Here is a 19,986-nt window from a genome sequence, read left to right as displayed (position 1 = left end):
CGAACGTGACGTAAAGCAAACAGTGAGCTATTTACAACACAGAATATCACATTAGAGATGGAAGACAGACAATGAAGGCTTAATTAAAATTTACACAATATTTAATTTTATTTATTCGCATGCATAAATTGTAGTGTATACCGTAAACTGTACGTAATATGATATGTTTGTGCTAAACGAACAAACAGGCTATAAATGCGTGCATCGTCATTTTGTCGGAAGTCCCGTCTGCACGGATCGCGGAAGACAAGAGCTGGCCATCAAACATCACCACTTGGAAGACTAAGGTGTGCTGGATGTCGGTATATTTGACGATATGAGTACCGTTGATGATTTTTACAAGGCGGAAGCCGTTGCCAAGGCTACGGCAGCAAAACATGTTGCGAATATGCTCCAGGTTCGTATGACAAGACTTCCGTATTATGCTCTGCCCTCTTGTTTATGTACCCCATTGAAGATGGTATAAATTTACATGGATATCAATATAGCATATAGGGTTAGGTTGGGGGTACAAATGGAAGGCCCTCTCCTTTCCTACAGAGGGTCTTCGGTACATACATTTTCTGTTTTGGTGTGTTCACACTGTAAATGTAATACTTACCTGATTATTCCTTAGGACTCGTCACTTTACGAGTAATATTTAGGAAGAAAAAGGCAAGATCTTCTTAAAAGCAAATATAACAAACTAAAGCAAATCAAACTTTTGTTTACTTGGGTTTTGTAATGCAAAACTAGCTAATGTGTTCAATTGCAAATGACATTTCATCAAAACATTTTGTGGAAGTTCAAGTGAATTCAAAATGTTTCCCTCGGTCTGGATTCACCTGAACTTGCTTCCATAAAATGTTTTGATGAAATGTCAGGCGTGTACTACAATGGGCCTATTAAACCTTCATTCTCATTTTCATTGAAGGCTGATGAGTTTTAGGAAAATTCTTGTCGTTTAAATGCAGTCCCAGTTACATAGACTACATTTGTACATATTGGAAATACTGAGGTATTACGAATATAACTTAGAGACATGGTATTACTGTGAACATGGAGGTAGAATCACATGGTATAAATTGTGGGGATGAGCTCATGTAAAATAGTATTGCTGTTTTTCTCATATTATCTTATATTGGCCATTTTGTTTGTAACAGAAACCAGGACAACTGGAAAAAGTGGACCAATACAGAAGAAGAATTGCCAGGAAGAAGGTAAAATTATAAATGTACAATTTATGAAATAAATAGCTTGTAAGCGTGTAACAACATAGCTCTGGGAGCTTCAATAATTCATACACATCTCTGTTACTTTAATATATGGTTCCTTCTTATCAAAAACCCAGAGACTGAGCAGTATTTTTCTGTGCATGGATATTTGGTTAAAAAACACACAAGCACTTGCTAATGACTATAAAGAATGAAGAAAATAATTAATGTACTTTAAATCACTAAATTGTTCATAACTTAATACATTGCAAAAAGATGCACAAAATGTAAAAGTTTGTTAAAATTGTACATACAATAACAAACATTTTACACATTGTTTAATGTTTTGCCGTCTATTGAGATGTGAACATGGATTTGGTATATGTTATTTCACATTATTTTTTCAAGTAGAAAAACATAGTGAAGTTGTTTTATCAAATAAAAATCTAAAATAAATACCAAATTCTCATCCATATGGCCACTTTAATGTGCTGCTATTATTTTCTTTTGTAAGATCTTTGGGAGTATTTGCCATGATCACATCACTTTGAGACATGGTCACAATATACAGCACCATGTCATGTATGTAGAATATACTTAGATTGTAAGATACGTGATGTCACTAAGCACTCCATCATCAACACCCCTGTTAGAGTTTGCCAATGCATGGGGCCACCCAGATATGTTCCCCAGGGAGTTATATTATAAAGGGCCAGTGTGTCGCTTTAGATCAGTACCAGGGGTAATAATTGTAAGGTGCTTTGAGCAAGCACTACATAAAAACCAACATTATAAATATTATTATTGCGTACTGTACAGACCATTGAAGTGAACAAGATTTGCAGTCAAAAGTTTTCAACTTATGTGAAACATGGAGATAGGAAGGATTGTGTTCCTACCTCCATGTGTGGAATAATCTTCCTATTCTCAAAATTGCTAGTGAATTGTCATAAAATGAAAAAATGATATATATTTTAGCTTACCAACTGCAGACAGTTGTTTGCAAGTAGATATTCCATTAGAAGTGTTTTGAAGGCTGTGAAAAGTTACAAGTCTGATGTACCCGGTAATATACACTCTTTCAAGATCAATCATTCAAAGTGCTGTCTGCATGAACCATCAATTCATAGTGCTGTCTGCATGAAGCACTTACAGTAACTTACATTTATGTGATGTATGCAATGTACTGTGGTGTGTTACATGTCTGTGGTTGTTCCAAGCCTTTGCAGTGCTATACTGGGATCCTCCCAAACAATTCATTAAAACAATAGTTATGGAAATGACCTCTCTTTCATTATTTTAGTAGAACACTGAAGGTGTCACATCCTCATAGATTAAGTTTCCATAGAAATTAGTGTCAACATTGTGTACAACATGGAGAACAAGACAATAAGACCACATTATAGTGAATATTACTAGTAGTAGTACATGTACATGTTGAAACAAGCTGTAGGTATGTTAGAATCTGTTGTTTTTTAACCAGGCTTCTGTTGAAGCTCGTTTGAAGACAGCAGTGCAGTCACAGTTAGATGGAGTCAGAACTGGACTTACTCAACTACAGACAGCATTAGAAGATATCAAGGAAATAAAACAAAGGTATAGAAGACATAAAATTATGATCTTGTCAGAACTCAAACGTACAGAGTGTTTCTGTAAATGCTCTGACCATGCTATGGTTTGGCCTGTTCACAGAACATGATCAGACCAACACATGCTCACATGTTTAGATTGCAGTATGCTTGATAATGTTACATACACAAAAATAAACAAATTGGAAATTGTTGACTCATTCGTTATGAATAGATGTACATGTATGATAAAAGACAACTGTTTCAGGTAGCAATTTTCAAGATCAAACACAAAGTGTAATATAACACGTTGAATTACCAATAGAGATGCATGAACTATCATTTTGGATAATAAGAACCTTTTTTGTATTTGAAAGTAAATTTCAAGTGAGAAAGAAAACAGCTAAAACGGTGTAACTATGTTCTATTGATATATTTCAGTCTAAATGAAGTTGATGGAATGTACAAGTCTTGTAAGGAAGTTCACTCAAAATTGGATGATGTCAAAATAGTTGGTGCAGAGCATAGCCAGGTATGTCACTTTTATTGTGATTAGGTATAGATCACATACATGTACATTTAAAATGGTACAGGCTGAGTTTATAACCATTTTTTTAAAAATACATAATGAAACCACATTCCAGTAAAGTGTTCATGTCAATGCATGTCTTCTATAACAGTACAATTGTCTTCTGGCATTGTTACAACAATTGATTGTGTAGTATTATTTGTAGGCATTTCCTGAACATTTTTTTATACATAATTAATTTATGATAAATTACATCATCGGATCATTTATGAGCTAAATCTGAATACCAGGTTTGAGTTCAGTTCATTGCAAGTGCCTCAATGTGTGTAATAATGTGAATACCATTTATGTAGTAAGAACTACGCCTAACTATGTATAAACTCAGCTTGTGCCCCTTTAAGACTTCACACATGGAAAGAAATAACATTCTATGGCCTTGATTAGACTGTAGCATACAATCATTGATGGCGATTTTTTGATTGCTACTTCATCAAAACATGTTACATGCTAAGTCTTAGATATGATGACATACATACTTTCTCTGGTGTTTATTGACATTTATTCTAACATTCAAACAATTTTTCAATCTCTATTATGGTGATATTGATGATGATAGATGATGTATTTGAAGAAAACAGATGAATTGCAACTGCCGACATCAGACCATTGATGAACAGAACCTGTTACAAACAATGAAAGTAAATAAATGAATTGGATTAATAACTCAAACACAGCATGTTGGAAATACAGAGAGACAAGTACTACATTCCATCATTTGATAAGAACACTTGTATGGCCTCTTAACATAATAGTTCATGTTCACAAACAAATTTGAAGTTCCCCTGGCAATTCATGTACATGCAAACAGGCCATGAAACTGCTCTTATCAAACCATGGCATGTAATACACATACAAGTCTCTGTATTTCCAACATGCTGTGGCAAGTGTTAGTAATCCATTAGTTTGTGTACTTTCCCTAGGTTTCATTCATCAAAAGTTCTAATGTTGGCAGTTGTATAAATTAAAAGGTTTCACACAGAGCAACTTGTGTCAAAAAGTGTAGGTTTTCTTGAAATTATGAAGTAGGTATCTTCAAAATTATGTGAAGGAAAATGATTTTTAATGTAGTTAATCTTGTGTCGTCATTCGGTATTTCTTGTAGTTGGCAGCTGCTGTGGAGAATCTTAAGCATATTTTTACCGTTCCTGAAAGTGTCGAGAAAACTGAACGATTAATAAATGATGGAAAATTACTACATGCACACAAAAGGTGAGTAGAGACATGATAAATATTCAAGACTTGGTCTTCAGAATGCGTGGATCATTATTGCATGATTTGTCATCATCTGAACTAAATTTAGTATGTAGTAATGGAAGTAATTTAGTTACAACATTAATGTTGAAGATTTTTGGTTGAGTTAGATCTATTGCTATTAGTACAATTTGGATTGCACTCAACTAATCATGACTAATCATTCCAGGACATCCAGTACACTCTGTAATGACAGCAAATGGTATTTATAGTATAATTTCATAGTTTTTCAGGGTTTATTTGTCAGTCACCACATAATAAAAGATAGAGGAACACCAAATTTTGGTGGATGACAATAAATTGCTGTGAGTAAGTGGCACCCTAAGAGTTAGCTAATAGGGCATACTGGTCTTAAGCGATGAATTTGATTGATTTGTTTGCTTGATTATTAAATTTGGTAAATTTTGAATGAAATGTCATTTTAATGATCGTCAAACCTTGTTCCTCTCACAGCCTCATGGATTTGGAGAATTCTAGAGATGATCTTTTATTTGAGCTTCACAAGACACCATCAGATAAACCATCTGATGACCACGTAAGTCATTTTATTTGACCACAGCCTCAAATTTTAAACAAAGAGAAAAGTTTCCTCAATTTGTTCACATGTAAACAATGCAATTATAATATCATATTACACACCTCAATATACACAGTCATGCAATCTTGTCATTCTTTTAAATAGAATACTTGCCTTGCAGGTACAAATTATAGTCATTATTATACCACGTACAACCCAAATTATTGTCTTTGAACAGGAAATATGGATTATATACTTTTACTGTTCTTTGTCACAACAACCCATGTCTACATCATTGGTTTTGCAGCATGCAAAATATAAGTCACACCATTACAATTACCATTATTTTCATAAATTATACTTTACAAGGTATAATTACAGTATTCCCTAATGTTTTTATTCTTTCAACTTGAAAATATTTGTTGCGCAAAGGTTTGTCAGTACTTGTTTTGCTACTCAGAGTTACAAGACCCCCTAGGCTACAAGTATTTTCTGGCTGAATGAAGAAAAGCAATGGGAAGGATTTCTAATTGTTCTTTTGTTTTACAGCTCTTGAAGAAATATTTTGCTGATGTCGAGAAATTATCTGTAAGTAGTCACAGTATTTTCACCTAGTTTGTAGAAGGCCCAAATCTTCACAATTATCAGCAAATTGTGTAAAAGTTTATTTAGTTCCTATTCATTAGTTAAAGTTCAGGTAAAAAGATCTATATCAGGATTTCACTAAGAAGGAAATTTAGCACCTCTTGTACTCAGTATGTTCTTTTTATAATTTTGATTTCTGAGTTTCAATTTTTTTGAATTCAATGAAAATAAAATGTAGCTTTGAAGTTGAAACACAAATTTTTCTGAAAGAGAACAAACACCTAAATAATTATCCAGGCACATTAAGTGTTTTCTCAGTATTGAAAATGTTAAATGTTGGTATTGTTAGCCTAAGAGTGGTCTGAAGGTTTCACCACAATTCTGACACATTCAATGCAGCAGTGTAGGCATTGATGATAATATGGAAGTTAGAGTCATTAATTCATCATGACTGCTATTAATGTGAAAAAAGACTTCGGTAAAAAAAGGGGAACCTAGATTTCAAGCCATATATCTGCTTTATTAGGGCTTATATAAAGCGCTTAGAAGGATCCAACTGAATAAAAAATATATGTAGCGATACATTCTTATTATCATCGCAATTACAGTACTAAATGTATCATGGTATAGGCAACAGTTTTCCGTTGTTTTAAACCCAATCAAAATTATCACTCTGGTAATTGAGACTTCGGTTAACTAAGATAGACACAAACTAAAACTCTTGTCACTATATGTTGATACAATAGTGATACATTATTAAATGGATGTTAGTTTAATTATAGTCTCAATAGGGAGATTCTATGTATAAATGTACTTGCTAGTTCCATAAACTTGCAGTGTACTGTTTTGGGACTTCCAATGTTTAAACTATCTTGATCACAGGGTGATTAGTTTCACACAACAGAGGAACTTTCATCACCAATTTGCATAATCTACCACATCGAACAACAATAGTTTTAGTTTGTGTCTATCTCAGTAAACCAAAGCCTCTATTGCCAGGGTCGTAACCTTGTGAAAAACCTTATTATGTTTTACCACATTTCATAGTACCTGTTTGATAATTGCTTATACACCGTGTTTCTTGATTTTATAGGATATGTTAGCCAAGCAGTTGTGGCTGATAATGCAGAGATCTCTGACAACTGTGAGAAAAGACCCTAAACTTCTAGTCACTGCTTTGCGGATCATTGAAAGAGAGGAAAGGTAAGTGTAATCTTTGATTGAAGACGCGGTGAAAAGAAAAAAAATTATCTCCCAGAAATTAATATTTTATATGTGAATTCGTACAATGTAGATTACCTGAAGCCAACACAAACTGTTTTAGTTTTGAAACAGAAGGGTCAGTTTACAATTTAAATTTCAAACAGCACAGAAAGAAAAAAATTGTGTCCCAAAAATAGTCGTCCGTATGATACACCACGACGTGGCGCCCTCACACATCGGTCAATCCCTCTCAGAGAGAGAAGGCCAGTGAGGGCGGAATAATATGATGTATCTTACAGTCTACAAAAATAGATGTTTTCTCTGCAAATTTTAACAATGTATATGGGCATAGCTTGAAGACTGTAAACTGAGTATGCATAATATGATGCACTGTTGCAAATGATATCCACAATTGAATGTGGAAATGATTTAACATGCTTTGATATACTAGTAGTTTGTCATTCATGTGAATATTTTCATACACGCATATACTATGATCCAGTACACTGTCATTCATGTAAATATTTTTCATACACACATCTGCCTGTGATTTAATTCACCAATATTTTAGAACAGTACTGGTGCTGAAGCTGTAAAACTTCAAATGGTGTTATGTTTTATTTTATGAACAGAATTGATACTAAAATGTTAGAACGTGAAAGAGCTACCAATTTTCTTCCACCTGGTCGACCCAAAAGATGGAGAGACAAAAGTTTTGAAGTGTTAGAACAGGTAGCAGAAACAAGGTACAGTATAATTCTAGTACTAGGATGTGCATATGGTACATATGCACATACACGCCTTACACATCAACAAAATGTTAGCCCCATATGATTGATGAGGGCGCACAGTACTTGGCTAGGGATACTGGGATACTAGTATATGAGTACAATTATGCAGTAGATATATACAAAACAACCCAAGTTTTAGCTATTTATGCGAAGCTTCGAGGACTGTGAGAGAGTCTATGTTGCAGCCAGCCTTTTCAAAGAGTGGGACATAGTGTCCCTAAACTTTCATTTTTCTGGGTCATAATACAATTCTTTGTGGGACACAACAAAAAAGCGCCAGTAGCGCTGTAGCACAACTGTACAGTTTTTCAAAATATTCACCCACATGCTGACCCATGCTAGATATTTGCTGAATGATTATGCAGTTGCCTATCCAACCCTGTTGTTATCTATGCAATATACACGATCATTTGGCTGTTGCTATAGGCGTGGTCATGTTGCTAAACATATTTGCACACAATTTTAGTGTGGGTCATCTATGACCCGTCACTTCCAAAATTGTTGGTCAGGTCCAAAAAAAGTGTGTCAAATGACCCAAAAACCCCCTCTGGCTGCAACACTGTCAAGTATCACACATTCATACGAGATGAATGTGTGATACTTGACATGTGACCATGAACTTGTACATAGTTAGTTTATGAAATGGAGAATGCATAAACTATTAACAGAATAATTCAGCTTAGGTTAGATATTGCCAGTAAAGCATTACTTAACTGTAGTTAGGGACTCAGGAGTTGTGTTGATTCGACTGATTGAAATAAGTTCTGCAATTGGGTCAGTCCAGACTCTCTTGTTGGAATTATCTATGAAGAGGCATAGAAATAGATATCTAGTTATTTTTTACCTCACTATCATTTCGTGTCTCTCCAGAATTGAAGGAAATCAGATTGAAGACCGAGAAGGGGAGAAAATGTGGTTGGTTAGACATTTAGAACTAACAAGGAGAATCATTTTGGAGGATCTCAAAGTTGTGAAGGTGGGTCACAATTATTTTTGCAAATGTAAATTGTATGATACAACTAATCTTATAAGGTAAAACTATATACATGCAAAGGAGATTTTCCAGAAACTACAGAGAACACTTCTAAACACGTTTGCTTAAATGAATCTAAGCAGATGTCAGATATCTTGTTTGAATTGTCTTTTCTATTTCATTGTCCTGCAGTACTTGTTCCAGCCCTGTTTCCCGCCATCACATGATATATTCAATAGATTTGTCTACATCTATCACAAATATCTATCAAAACATGTAAGTATAGACAAGATATATTCCTCATACCATCCTCTAATAATGCTACATAACATAAGTAGATTGTGATTGATTTCATTAACAAACAATGATGTGAATGACTCTCTGTCAAGAAAGAGTAACTTAATGATGTCATCAAGGTATTTGTTGATGAATTAATGGAGTTTTAATAACCATAATCTGTTCACAATTTCACCAACAACTAATTTTACTATGTGACAGAAAACCTGTCTGCATTGTGTTCTGTTGGATAATTGTTATCCAAACAAGCGATCCTCTATATTATACTAAGTTGTGGTTATCTTCCATTACGAAATACTGTAAACGTGGACATTTGTGTTTAAGACTTATTTTCACTTATTTCGATGGAAAACAAAAAATGAAAAAATAAGTAGTGACTATGAACATCATGCACCAGTCTGGTAATTAGTAACAATTAGTCTTTGAGAACTAGCTGAAGACTGTAAAATTGCAAAATTTTCTAGTAGTGAAAATATCTAGGTTTACAGTAGGGACTTGTTAAGAATTATTCGCGTCTTAAGTTTACTTTTGAATTCACTCACATACATAAATGAGCAGATATATTTTATGTGCAATACATGTGTGACCTCGTCTACATTTCATAGTACTGCTATTTTTGATAACTTTGTTTGTCTTGGTTTCCTTTTCAGTTGCAAGACATGATTTCAGATGAACTGAAGGATTCGGAAATTGTATCTTTACTAGCATGGCTTAAGGAGTATGAGTAAGTATGTTGTACAAATTATGACGGTCAAATAGTTAAGAGTTGACCAACTCAGAATTTGCAAGCAATCTGATTAAAATCTGACGTAGTGAATATGGCTTGATTTCTGTATTTAACTGTATATCATTCATTTACTGTCATTCGTTTTCAACTTTGATGTTCTGAGAGTGAGCACCTCCTTCCGAAACCTGATGCAAAAACCACAGGAGTTCATGTTCAAATCTCACATAAACACATTGTGCACACCCCTTCCACCTGTATAAGTTGGAACCTAATAGGATAGAGGTTGCTATGTGAACAATTTTATCCAATGCACTCATAGAGACTGCAGGGATTGTATACTCCCCAGAGATACCAAGTGCACAGGTCATTGTGCTGTTAGAGGTCCATACCAGGGATTATAATAAGATCTAGTCAGAACAGATAAGAATTTGGACCAATTGACATTAATTTTCAGTGTGTTTACTTCCAATTGACATTAATTTTCAGTGTGTTTACTTCCAATTGACATTAATTTTCAGTGTTTACTTTGTACAATTAACAGAGGTCCAGAGTTGATGACAAATCCAGACCTTCAGGTCGATCTTGAGAAGTTAGGACCACTCCTTTCAGACGAAGTAGTTCTGTCATTGACAGCCCAGTAAGTGTCACTTGATTTGTCCTTCTGTCTGTTTAGCTGTTTATCTGTCTTTGTATGTATGTATGTATGTATATATGTATGTATGTATGTATGTATGTATGTATGTATGTATGTATGTATGTGTGTGTGTGTGTATGTATGTATGTATGTATGTATGTATGTATGTATGTATGTATGTATGTGTGTGTGTATGTGTGTGTGTATGTATGTATGTATGTATGTATGTATGTATGTATGTGTGTATGTGTGTGTATGTGTGTGTGTATGTATGTATGTATGTATGTATGTATGTATGTATGTACATATGTATGTATGGTATGTATGTATGTATGTATGTATGTATGTATGTATGTATGTAATGTGTCTATGTCTGTCTGTCTTAGAATTATTAGTTGACATATATCTCAGTTTGTAGAGCTATTTTATTTTCCATTTAAAGAAAATAGTGTTTACGATTATTCTGCGATACAAAGAACTTACATACAACTGAAGAAATGACTACTATCACAAATAGTACTCTTTGAAGTATCCACAAATAAACATGTCTGCTTACCAGCCCCTCATCAAACTACAACTGAATCCTTTGGTGTAAAGTGTTTCTCCATGATTAGCACCAGCATGGTAAACATATGTCGCCATGCCCCCCCCCCCCCCCTACACACCTTTCAGACAACATTACACTTATCACTACGAATTTATACAAGGTATGACATGGTTACTTCTGCAGATACTTAAGAACAGTGCACACCAACATACAGAAGTGGATGGGTAATGCCTTGGACACAGATATCAAGGTATGGTTGTTATCTGTGTGTAGTACTAAGTAAAATTTATCCTGTCAAAAGTGAAATTGAAATACATACATATTTGATAATTTGTAGATAAGAATATAACACATACATTGTAACATTATTTTGAAGTTAACAATATTATAGAGTGAACACACGCATAATATGGACCTTGGCAAGTAGTGAGTGCATAAGTACGTACCTTGAGTGTATTTTTTTTGTTTCTCGTTTCAAGAAGCCATAAGAATTACACATAATTGTTCTTTTGTAGTGGATCAAGTTTTTTGATAGCTCTGCAAGACACCTACTTTTCTCATCTAAATTTTAATCGTAGTATGAACCAAGCCTTTTGTTATTATTTGTAGGACTGGCATAGAGATTTGGAACCTGAGGCAGATGGAGAAGGTTTCTTTCTTACTCAGTTACCAGTTATTGTGTTTCAGATGATAGAACAAAATGTAAGTAAATTCCTCTGAAAACATTCATTTTATTTCAGAATTCAGCTACTCATCAGAAATCACAGTAATGGAAGTGGTATAAATTTGATAAGCTAAGACAGACTCAAACTAAAACCAGTATTGTGACAAGTTGATTGTCTGCCAAAACTAAATAGGTTTACTAGCCATGATAGTACATGAGTATAGTTCAGTCTTCATGTTTTTATACTTTTATTGTCTTTGTTTATACTATCTAGATTAGTGTGGTTATTTTTGTATCACTATCAAAGATACCACCATTGCCACCATCATCCACCATTGCCACCATCATCCATATGTAACCTACTCTGTCTCAGTCTTATTTTGTACCTGTCTGTAATTGTTGAAACCAATCTCTCATCTGATAATTAGTTACATATATGGTACTCCTACAAGTCTTCATATATTAACCGTGTAGGAGATGAAAGAAGTTCATTAATTCCACCTCACAAAAAAAAATTGGCGAGCCATTTTAAAGTATTGTAAAGTGCCATACATCGTACATTGATATAAGAAATTATTGTGTCTTTCATATTGCCAACAGATTCAAGTTGCTGCTCAAATCAGTGAGTTCCTGACAACAAAAGTATTAGATCTGTGTCTAGAAGAGATCAAATCATTTGTTAAAATGTATAAAGGTAAGATCCAAACATTAGAAATATGTCATGCATCTAGAAGATATCAAATCATTTGTTAAAATGTATAAAGGTAAGATCCAAACAGGAGAAATATGCCATATGTCTAGAAGCGATCAAATCATATAAAGGTAAAATCCAACGACAAGATATCGGCCATTTTAATTTACAAAGTCATAGAACTCAACTTTATATGTACATTGTGTGAAATGTCTTTTTAATTCCATATTGTGAATGTCTCATGTAGTCCAGTTCTATCTTCACTACATGTCATAATTCTGTTTCCTTGTATTTTTGAAGAAAAAATTGTGACTTACAAAACCAAACATCTTGAAGATAGAAGTCAACCCCGTTTCTATATTCACTACATGGTAAGTAATGTACATGGCCACTTTAAAATATGTAGCGAGAAAGCTAAACATGTACCATATTCCAAGTTGTCTCATGATATGTCACTCTCAGTTACTACCACACCAGAGTAACTATAGAGTTTCAAAAAGGCTGCATGATCACTATTAATGACATGTATACTTGCCTTAGAACTGCTTATGGATTCTTAATTAGTGTCACCATAGACCCGCGACCTGTGGGTGGAGGGTCTATGGTGTTTCCAATAGTTTGGTTAACTCTCTTTACCAAGTATTGAGTGATCTCTTTTTGTACTGTGATATATATGAAAAGCTAATCTAGCTGCTAAACCCCTCAGGCTATTCTGCTTACTGTAAGTGCCACCGTAGGTCGCTACATGTTTAGCTGTGGCCACTCTTTTTTAAAGCTTGCTCTTTTCGAGTTGTTGTCATTCTGTTATCCTGATTATGTACATATTTTGATTGTAAAAGTCTTGGTTTTATGTGCTCCTTTTTATTTACTCATTTAAATTGTTTTGATGGCAGACACTGAAATATCCTTCTAAGGATCAATAAAGTTGTATTGTATTGTATTATATTGTATTGTATTGTAAATTGTATTGTAAATTGTATTGTAAATTGTATTGTATTATTGTATTGTATTTTCAACTGTTATTTTTACAGATTGCAATAGTGAATAATTGTCAGAAGTTTATTGACTTCACAAAACAACTAGAGGTGAGTTAATACCACAGAAACAGCAATTATTAACTTTATAACTATATTTAATATTCAGTAAACATCGATATCATTTTTAAAATATTGCAGTAGAGAGGAACTTTTTTGTACTTGAGAATGGAATTTAGTATTTTGTATTCTGAAAGTGATGAGATAAAGATAGAGAATGTGAGACTCACAAACAACAGTATGAGAATGTAAGACTCAAGCAACAGTGTGAGAATGTAAGACTCAAACAACAGACTCTGAGAATGCAAGACTCAAACATTCAGTCTGTGAGAATATGAGACTCAACAGTCTGTGAGAATGCGAGACTCAAATAACAGTCTGTGAGAACATGAGACTCAAATAACAGTCTGTGAGAACGTGAGACTCAAATGACAGTCTGTGAGAACATGAGACACAAATAACAGTCTGTGAGAATGTGAGACTCAAATAACAGTCTGTGAGAACATGAGACTCAAATAACAGTCTGTGAGAACGTGAGACTCAAATGACAGTCTGTGAGAACATGAGACTCAAATAACAGTCTGTGAGAATGTGAGCTTCAAACATTCAGTCTGAGACTCAACATCAAACTTGTAGAATGACATTTGCACACGCTCGTTTTCATTAAAGGTGAGTTAGCGAAAGAAGGACAAAAATTTGAAATATTTGAGAGCCACATGCAGTGTTACCCAGAACTTAGCTGAAAGTAAAATGTAAATTTGTTCCTTCTGCAGACTCGACATGTTAAGCCAGTACTTGATCAGCCTGAAGCTTCTTCAAAAAATATCCAAGAAGTTGGAGACAATTTTAATAGATTAGCCCAAGAAAGGTATGTATTCTTTCTGTTCAGTCTGATTTCATCAATTTTGAAATAGTGGAATTATTTCATCATAAGTTTGTATCTCAAAATTCAAAATAATCTACACATGATCTTCTGGTGTGGTTTAAGGTCTTTTTATATGGAATAGTCAGGTATTTGCAACCACTCACATTAGTTTACATGCAGTGACAGATTTTTTGAGTCGTCCTTGCATATGATTGTGTACAATGTATAGAAAGAGAGCCTAGTCATTCATACAAGCACAAAGATATTTATACTAATGCTTGTACACACACACACACACACACACACACACATACACACATACATACATACATACATACATACACACACATACATACATACATACATACATACATACATACATACATACATACATAAATGCATACAGACACACACACACACATTCACACACACAATTTTCCCATAACTAGCTTTTAGTCATTGAAATCAATAGAATCAATTAAATATTTACAATCTGTATTAAAATCAAAATAAATCTTATTCCTGAAATAAGAATCAAACAAAGACTTTCTTCCAATATGAAATTTTATTCAATATTTTTATATTTTAGCTGGACATTTTTACTTGATGAAGTCTTCATGGATTTGGATTCTCATTTTATGCAACTTCTCACCAGAACCTGGTTAGTTGTGTATTTCTAAATTCATATTTATTCAATTTTTTGCCAGTATTTTGTAATTATGGAAGAAGATGGGGGTTGAGGGGAGGGATGGACTGTCAGTCGGAGTACAAGTCTTCTCCAATGAGAATACTCCGATAAGAGTGTGCTCCAATGAGAACATACTCCAATGAGAATGTACACGATAAACGTAGACCAGATTGTAATTTGGCAACTTGCAATGAATTATTGATGTGTTGGATGTTGATAGGGTTTCGTCAATCACAGGACAACCATAAATGCTTTAGCAGATACAATTATCAACAATATGAATATAAATTATGAGTAAGATTATTCCATGAACTGCTGGGTTGCTGCAACAAATGGATTAATTGCATTAATAGATATGCATTTGGTTTGTAGTCACATGAAGCAACTCTTTGATGACTTCTGCTAATTGAACGGTTCATATACTGTCTTGACAGGTTACAGCTGCCAACATCCAATGCGGTGGACACTATATGTATCACAATTGAAGACTACCATCATGACTTTGTACACTTGAAGTCTGATTACTTCAATAGACTGATGAAATTTGCTGAGAACAGAGTAGTTCTTGGATATCTCAGAGCATTAACAGAGAGGTATGATAACTATTCATTTGATTTGTAGCAGGTAAAATAGAAGTGTATATTTCCATACCTTGTACTATGATTTTGATGGGGCATCCTGTAAAATATCTGGTGACATAGGCAGATCTTGCCTGCATATTGCCATAACAAATACACTGATTGCATATACTGTATTGCTCTTTTCTAGATATTTTCTAGATAATCAACATGTTTTTACAAAGGTTTTTTTTTTTTTCTTGACTTGTCTCATTTTAAGTTAAGCGCATGAACACTTTCTTGATATATGATATTCTATAAGTGCTTATTTATTATTATTATTATTATTATTTATTATTATTATTATTATTATTATTATTATTATTATTATTATTATTATTATTATTATTATTATTATTATATATTACCAAACTCATATTTCAATACATAGCATTTCTTCATTCAGTCTTATAATGCATTTCAATAGCATAAATGAACAAGGAGACATAGGAATAAAAAAAATTATTATAATAACATACCGTTTTCATATAGCCTTCAGTGATTCAATACTGTTCAGAGAGTACAATATTATGAGTAAGTCATTATAGCTAACAAAACATGTTTAAGTTGCAGCTAGTACAGAACCGATATCAGCTATCACTATCAGAATTGTATCAGCTGTAACTGATACCATATATACATGTAATCTATTCTTGTAGACGTATAAACTTCAAGACTTACGAAGAGAGGAAAGCAGCAGCAGAGAAGATAGAAACTGAAGCTGATCAAATAGATTCTTTATTTGCAAAGTTAGCACCAGATAACAAAATGGTAAATAAAGAATGTTTTATGTATGGAAGTGTTTACCAGTGTACGAAATGAATGCTTAGTTTTCAAGATTGGTTGTTTATTTGCAAAGTTAACACCAGATAAAAAATTCGTAAATAAAGAATTTTTTATGTGTGGATATTATCAATAGATTTATCCATACTGTCAATCTATTTAGGGCAATCTAAAGTGTTTACCAGTGTACGAAATGAACGCTTAGTTTTCAAGATTGGTTGTTTATTTTGCAAAGATAGCACCGATAAAAAAATGGTAAAGAGGAAGAATTTTTACCATTTAAGGATTGATTTGTTCATAATCTCACAGTACTTAGGGCAATGCATATGTTTTTACTAGTCTACAATTAATATGTAGTTTTCAAAGTAACATCATTTCATCCTAGAAAGGGGGTTTCAATCACCCTTCTAACTCTGGTAATTGTCACAGACTTTTTATGAATCCGTAATGTTGTATATATGATAGGTTAGACATCTCTAAGCTTACAGAAGGCAATCTAATGCTATAGGCAATAAGGGACTTGCCGGCAAAATGGAAACCAGATTATAATTTAGCATTTGTCTTGTATGTTAAAATATCATTTTTAGTGATCCAGTTCTTTTAATAACTATGTGTATTGTATTTACTGCAGGAATCATCGCCATGTCAACCAGTAACCATGTTAGCAGAGTTTATCAAGTTGAAAGACACATCAATGATGTCCCTAGAAATCTCGGTAATACAAATTTATGTATACATTCAATACAATATAAATACATGTCAGTCCATCTGCATGTGTGTGTGTGCGTGTGTGTGTGTGTGTGTGTGTGTGTGCTTTACATTTGTATCTTCGTATATGCACATACCTGTAGTTTAAAATGGATTAGATTGGCCGTCTCTTAGTACCTGTCCAGTGATATATCTCATGAGCCAACTTCATACAAACTTGGCACAAATGTGAGTTATCAGAATGAACATGAAAAATTAACCCAGGACAGAGGAGAAAAAAAAATTGTCAGGCCTTTGGAAGGTAGGTGATATGTCTTTCTTGAAGACTTGTAATGAACCTCATAATTTGATTTGGTGTGTTAGAGAATCATGTAAATATGTCAATAATCAATTAATGATATTATAATACTTTCATATCAAGGATTAAAACAATATTGCTGTATTGTTCCACTCTTTCAGACATTTGCTGCCAAATATCCTGACGTACACCCAGACCATATTGTAGCCGTTCTGATGATTAGGGGTGATCTTAGCCGATCCGAGGCTAAACAGGTAACGATATAATTTATTAGTTATCTCTGAGAATTAAGGACGAAAGGAAAACCAATGAGGTGATGTATACCTTGAAGGTGAAATGTGCATATGTACTGTAAACCAATGAGGATAAGAATCTCAGATATATACCTTGAAGGTGAAATGTGTATATGTGCTGTAAACTAATGAGGTGATATATACCTTGAAGGTGAAATGTGCATATGTGCTGTAAACTAATGAGGTGATACATACCTTGAAGGTGAAATGTGTATATGTGCTGTAAACTAATGAGGTGATATATACCTTGAAGGTGGAATGTGTATATGTGCTGTAAACCAATGAGGTGATACATACTGTGAAGGTGAAATCTGCATATGTGCTGTAAACTAATGAGGTGATACATACTGTGAAGATGAAATCTGCATATGTACTGTAAACCAATGAAGTGATACATACTGTGAAGGTGAAATCTGCATATGTGCTGTAAACTAAATGAGGTGATACATACTTTGCTTGCTTACCATAGTAATCACCACATACTGTAACATTACAACTCATTTTGCTCCTATAATATGTTGTTGATATTGTTATTTTCAGATGCTTACAGATACACTTGGGGAAGACAGAAAGGGAAACACACCTCGGACTATCTTCTCCAATGTTCCAGTTCCTCAAAGTAAAATGTTCTAAACACAAATTAACTGTATTAATTGTCATAGACTTATGTATTGTGTATACTATAGTTAGAAAGAATTACAAGAAAACAAAACACAGGTGGTGTAGTTTTCATTATAAAGGAAACAATTGTTTTCAGTCAAGAGCCGCTTCAATTTTTGTTAAACCCAGAGGAACGCATTAGATACAACAGTTCATTGGAAAACAATATCATCTCATCAGGTTCTCAGGCACAAGGGCACTTGATGTCAATGGACATAGATATGAAATACATATGAAGGAGTTGTGTTCGGTATGTGTTAGTTATAGATAGAATCTATACTTTTGTTTGTTTACCGATAATTTGGCTACCCATTTTGATAATCACGTTTAGTCTTGCCATTTCATGTGGGGAACAAGATTTGTTAGCATTTGCATCAGTCTATTTCTGATGGTAATGCAACTACATGTACCATATATGTCACCAGTAACTGTAAACATGTAAATGTATCTACCAACTCATTTATAGTACATGTTTTGTTCTTTCTCAGAATGCAAAGAAACAGTGGATTTATGTATTTAGACATTTTTGAATTGTGCAATATCTTTATGTGAAGCCTGTGCTAGAGTAGAAAATTTAAACTTTAGTTTTAGTTCTAGAATCATGTAATCCAAATAAAGTATAACATAAATAATGCCTTATGTAGTCCTTGTCTTGTCTTTGATGTCCTCTGCTCCTTCCCTGCATTTTTCTCTTGAAAATATCCTGCCAACGTACATGACACTAGATACAATCTACATGCCCCCTCCAAAGTTTCGAGTTTATAACCCATTAATTGAGAAAAACTAAAAAAAAACTTTTTCAACAATTTGTTATTGTTTGTAAGGAATGGATTTTTAAACAAAATGGATAAATGTAAGTAATATATTCGAACACAGTCCTTTACATTATTTTCAATGAAGAAAGTGGTGGTGGTGGTGATCACATAGTGGTCCATATTACGGTACTGACTGAAATCAACTCGGAACGGTTTTCTACATTGACTGAAATCAACCTAGAACTAATTTTATTTAGATTAAAAAAACAGTGTGTACAGTTTTGTTTACATCAAAATCAAACTTTATTTCGGAAACAACTATGTGTAAACCTACTTATGCTAGAGACTGGCGTCGGAATAGAATTTGAATAAACATTACACAGTTCATCAATATAACTATTGTAAAATTGTGTACTCATTTCAGAAAATTTGATTAAAATCGACCAAACTGCTATAATTTACATTGATAATGATCCACAAAAATAATACGATTCTGGTATTTTGTCTTGAAAATGAAGGTCACAGTCAATTCAAGCATTGTCAACAGAAAGTTCAGCCTAATAAATATATGTATAGGCAATGTGTAAGGCATTTTGAAATACTAACTCGACAAGAATACAATCCGTTTTTCAGCTCAGGTTTACAATGACTTTGTGTCGTTTAGAAGTTTAACATCATACAAAAACAATTACAGAAAAGGTTCAATGAAATATGTTTGCACATTTAGATAGCTTTCCTTTGTGTATTTAATATGTATGTGAATTTTAGAAATAAATTGAAACATATTATGCGACTTTGAAATGTCAAAACTCTGCTCTCCGTTGGTATTTTACAGAGATTCGGCGTCATTAGATCATTTACCACCTGTAAATACCATATCATCATTTTATGTATAGTTTATCAGGATATACTAAAGTTGTGCAGACAAGAAACTTGCTGTAAGTGGATGTTATACAATAAATGGCATACAATATTCCACAGTTATATTCACTTCAACAAATATATGGTAGGTGAACAATTGCTTGTGCAAGCTTAAGTAATATGTTAAAACATGT

General features: G+C 33.5%; 1 protein-coding gene across 1 annotated transcript; it reads left to right on the top strand.

Annotated features, from left to right (window-relative positions):
* Window positions 1–242: 242 nt before the first annotated feature.
* Window positions 243–18,730, top strand: LOC144444605 (exocyst complex component 3-like). Its single transcript, XM_078134089.1, has 25 exons — window positions 243–397; window positions 1,143–1,199; window positions 2,677–2,789; window positions 3,203–3,293; window positions 4,453–4,559; window positions 5,055–5,136; window positions 5,668–5,706; window positions 6,797–6,906; window positions 7,539–7,652; window positions 8,568–8,673; window positions 8,863–8,946; window positions 9,618–9,691; window positions 10,236–10,331; window positions 11,059–11,125; window positions 11,485–11,577; window positions 12,140–12,233; window positions 12,531–12,601; window positions 13,262–13,315; window positions 14,038–14,132; window positions 14,719–14,790; window positions 15,252–15,410; window positions 16,094–16,205; window positions 16,849–16,932; window positions 17,385–17,477; window positions 18,057–18,730. Exons 1-25 carry the CDS (start codon window positions 317–319, stop codon window positions 18,147–18,149), a joined length of 2,241 nt encoding a protein of 746 aa, XP_077990215.1. The 5' UTR covers window positions 243–316; the 3' UTR covers window positions 18,150–18,730.
* Window positions 18,731–19,986: the final 1,256 nt, after the last annotated feature.

The sequence above is a fragment of the Glandiceps talaboti genome, chromosome 13 (genome assembly GCF_964340395.1).
Source record: "Glandiceps talaboti chromosome 13, keGlaTala1.1, whole genome shotgun sequence".
Lineage (NCBI taxonomy): Eukaryota > Metazoa > Hemichordata > Enteropneusta > Spengelidae > Glandiceps > Glandiceps talaboti.
Note: the sequence above shows the minus strand (reverse complement) of the source record. Positions and strands in the feature narration are given on the sequence as shown.

Coding starts and splice junctions, on each gene's coding strand:
- LOC144444605 (XM_078134089.1), top strand. CDS start 317: ATGAGTACCGTTGATGATTTTTACAAGGCGGAAGCCGTTGCCAAGGCT. Junction 8,947..9,617: donor ACAAATATCTATCAAAACAT/GTAAGTATAGAC, acceptor TTTCCTTTTCAG/TTGCAAGACATGATTTCAGA. Junction 11,578..12,139: donor TTCAGATGATAGAACAAAAT/GTAAGTAAATTC, acceptor TATTGCCAACAG/ATTCAAGTTGCTGCTCAAAT.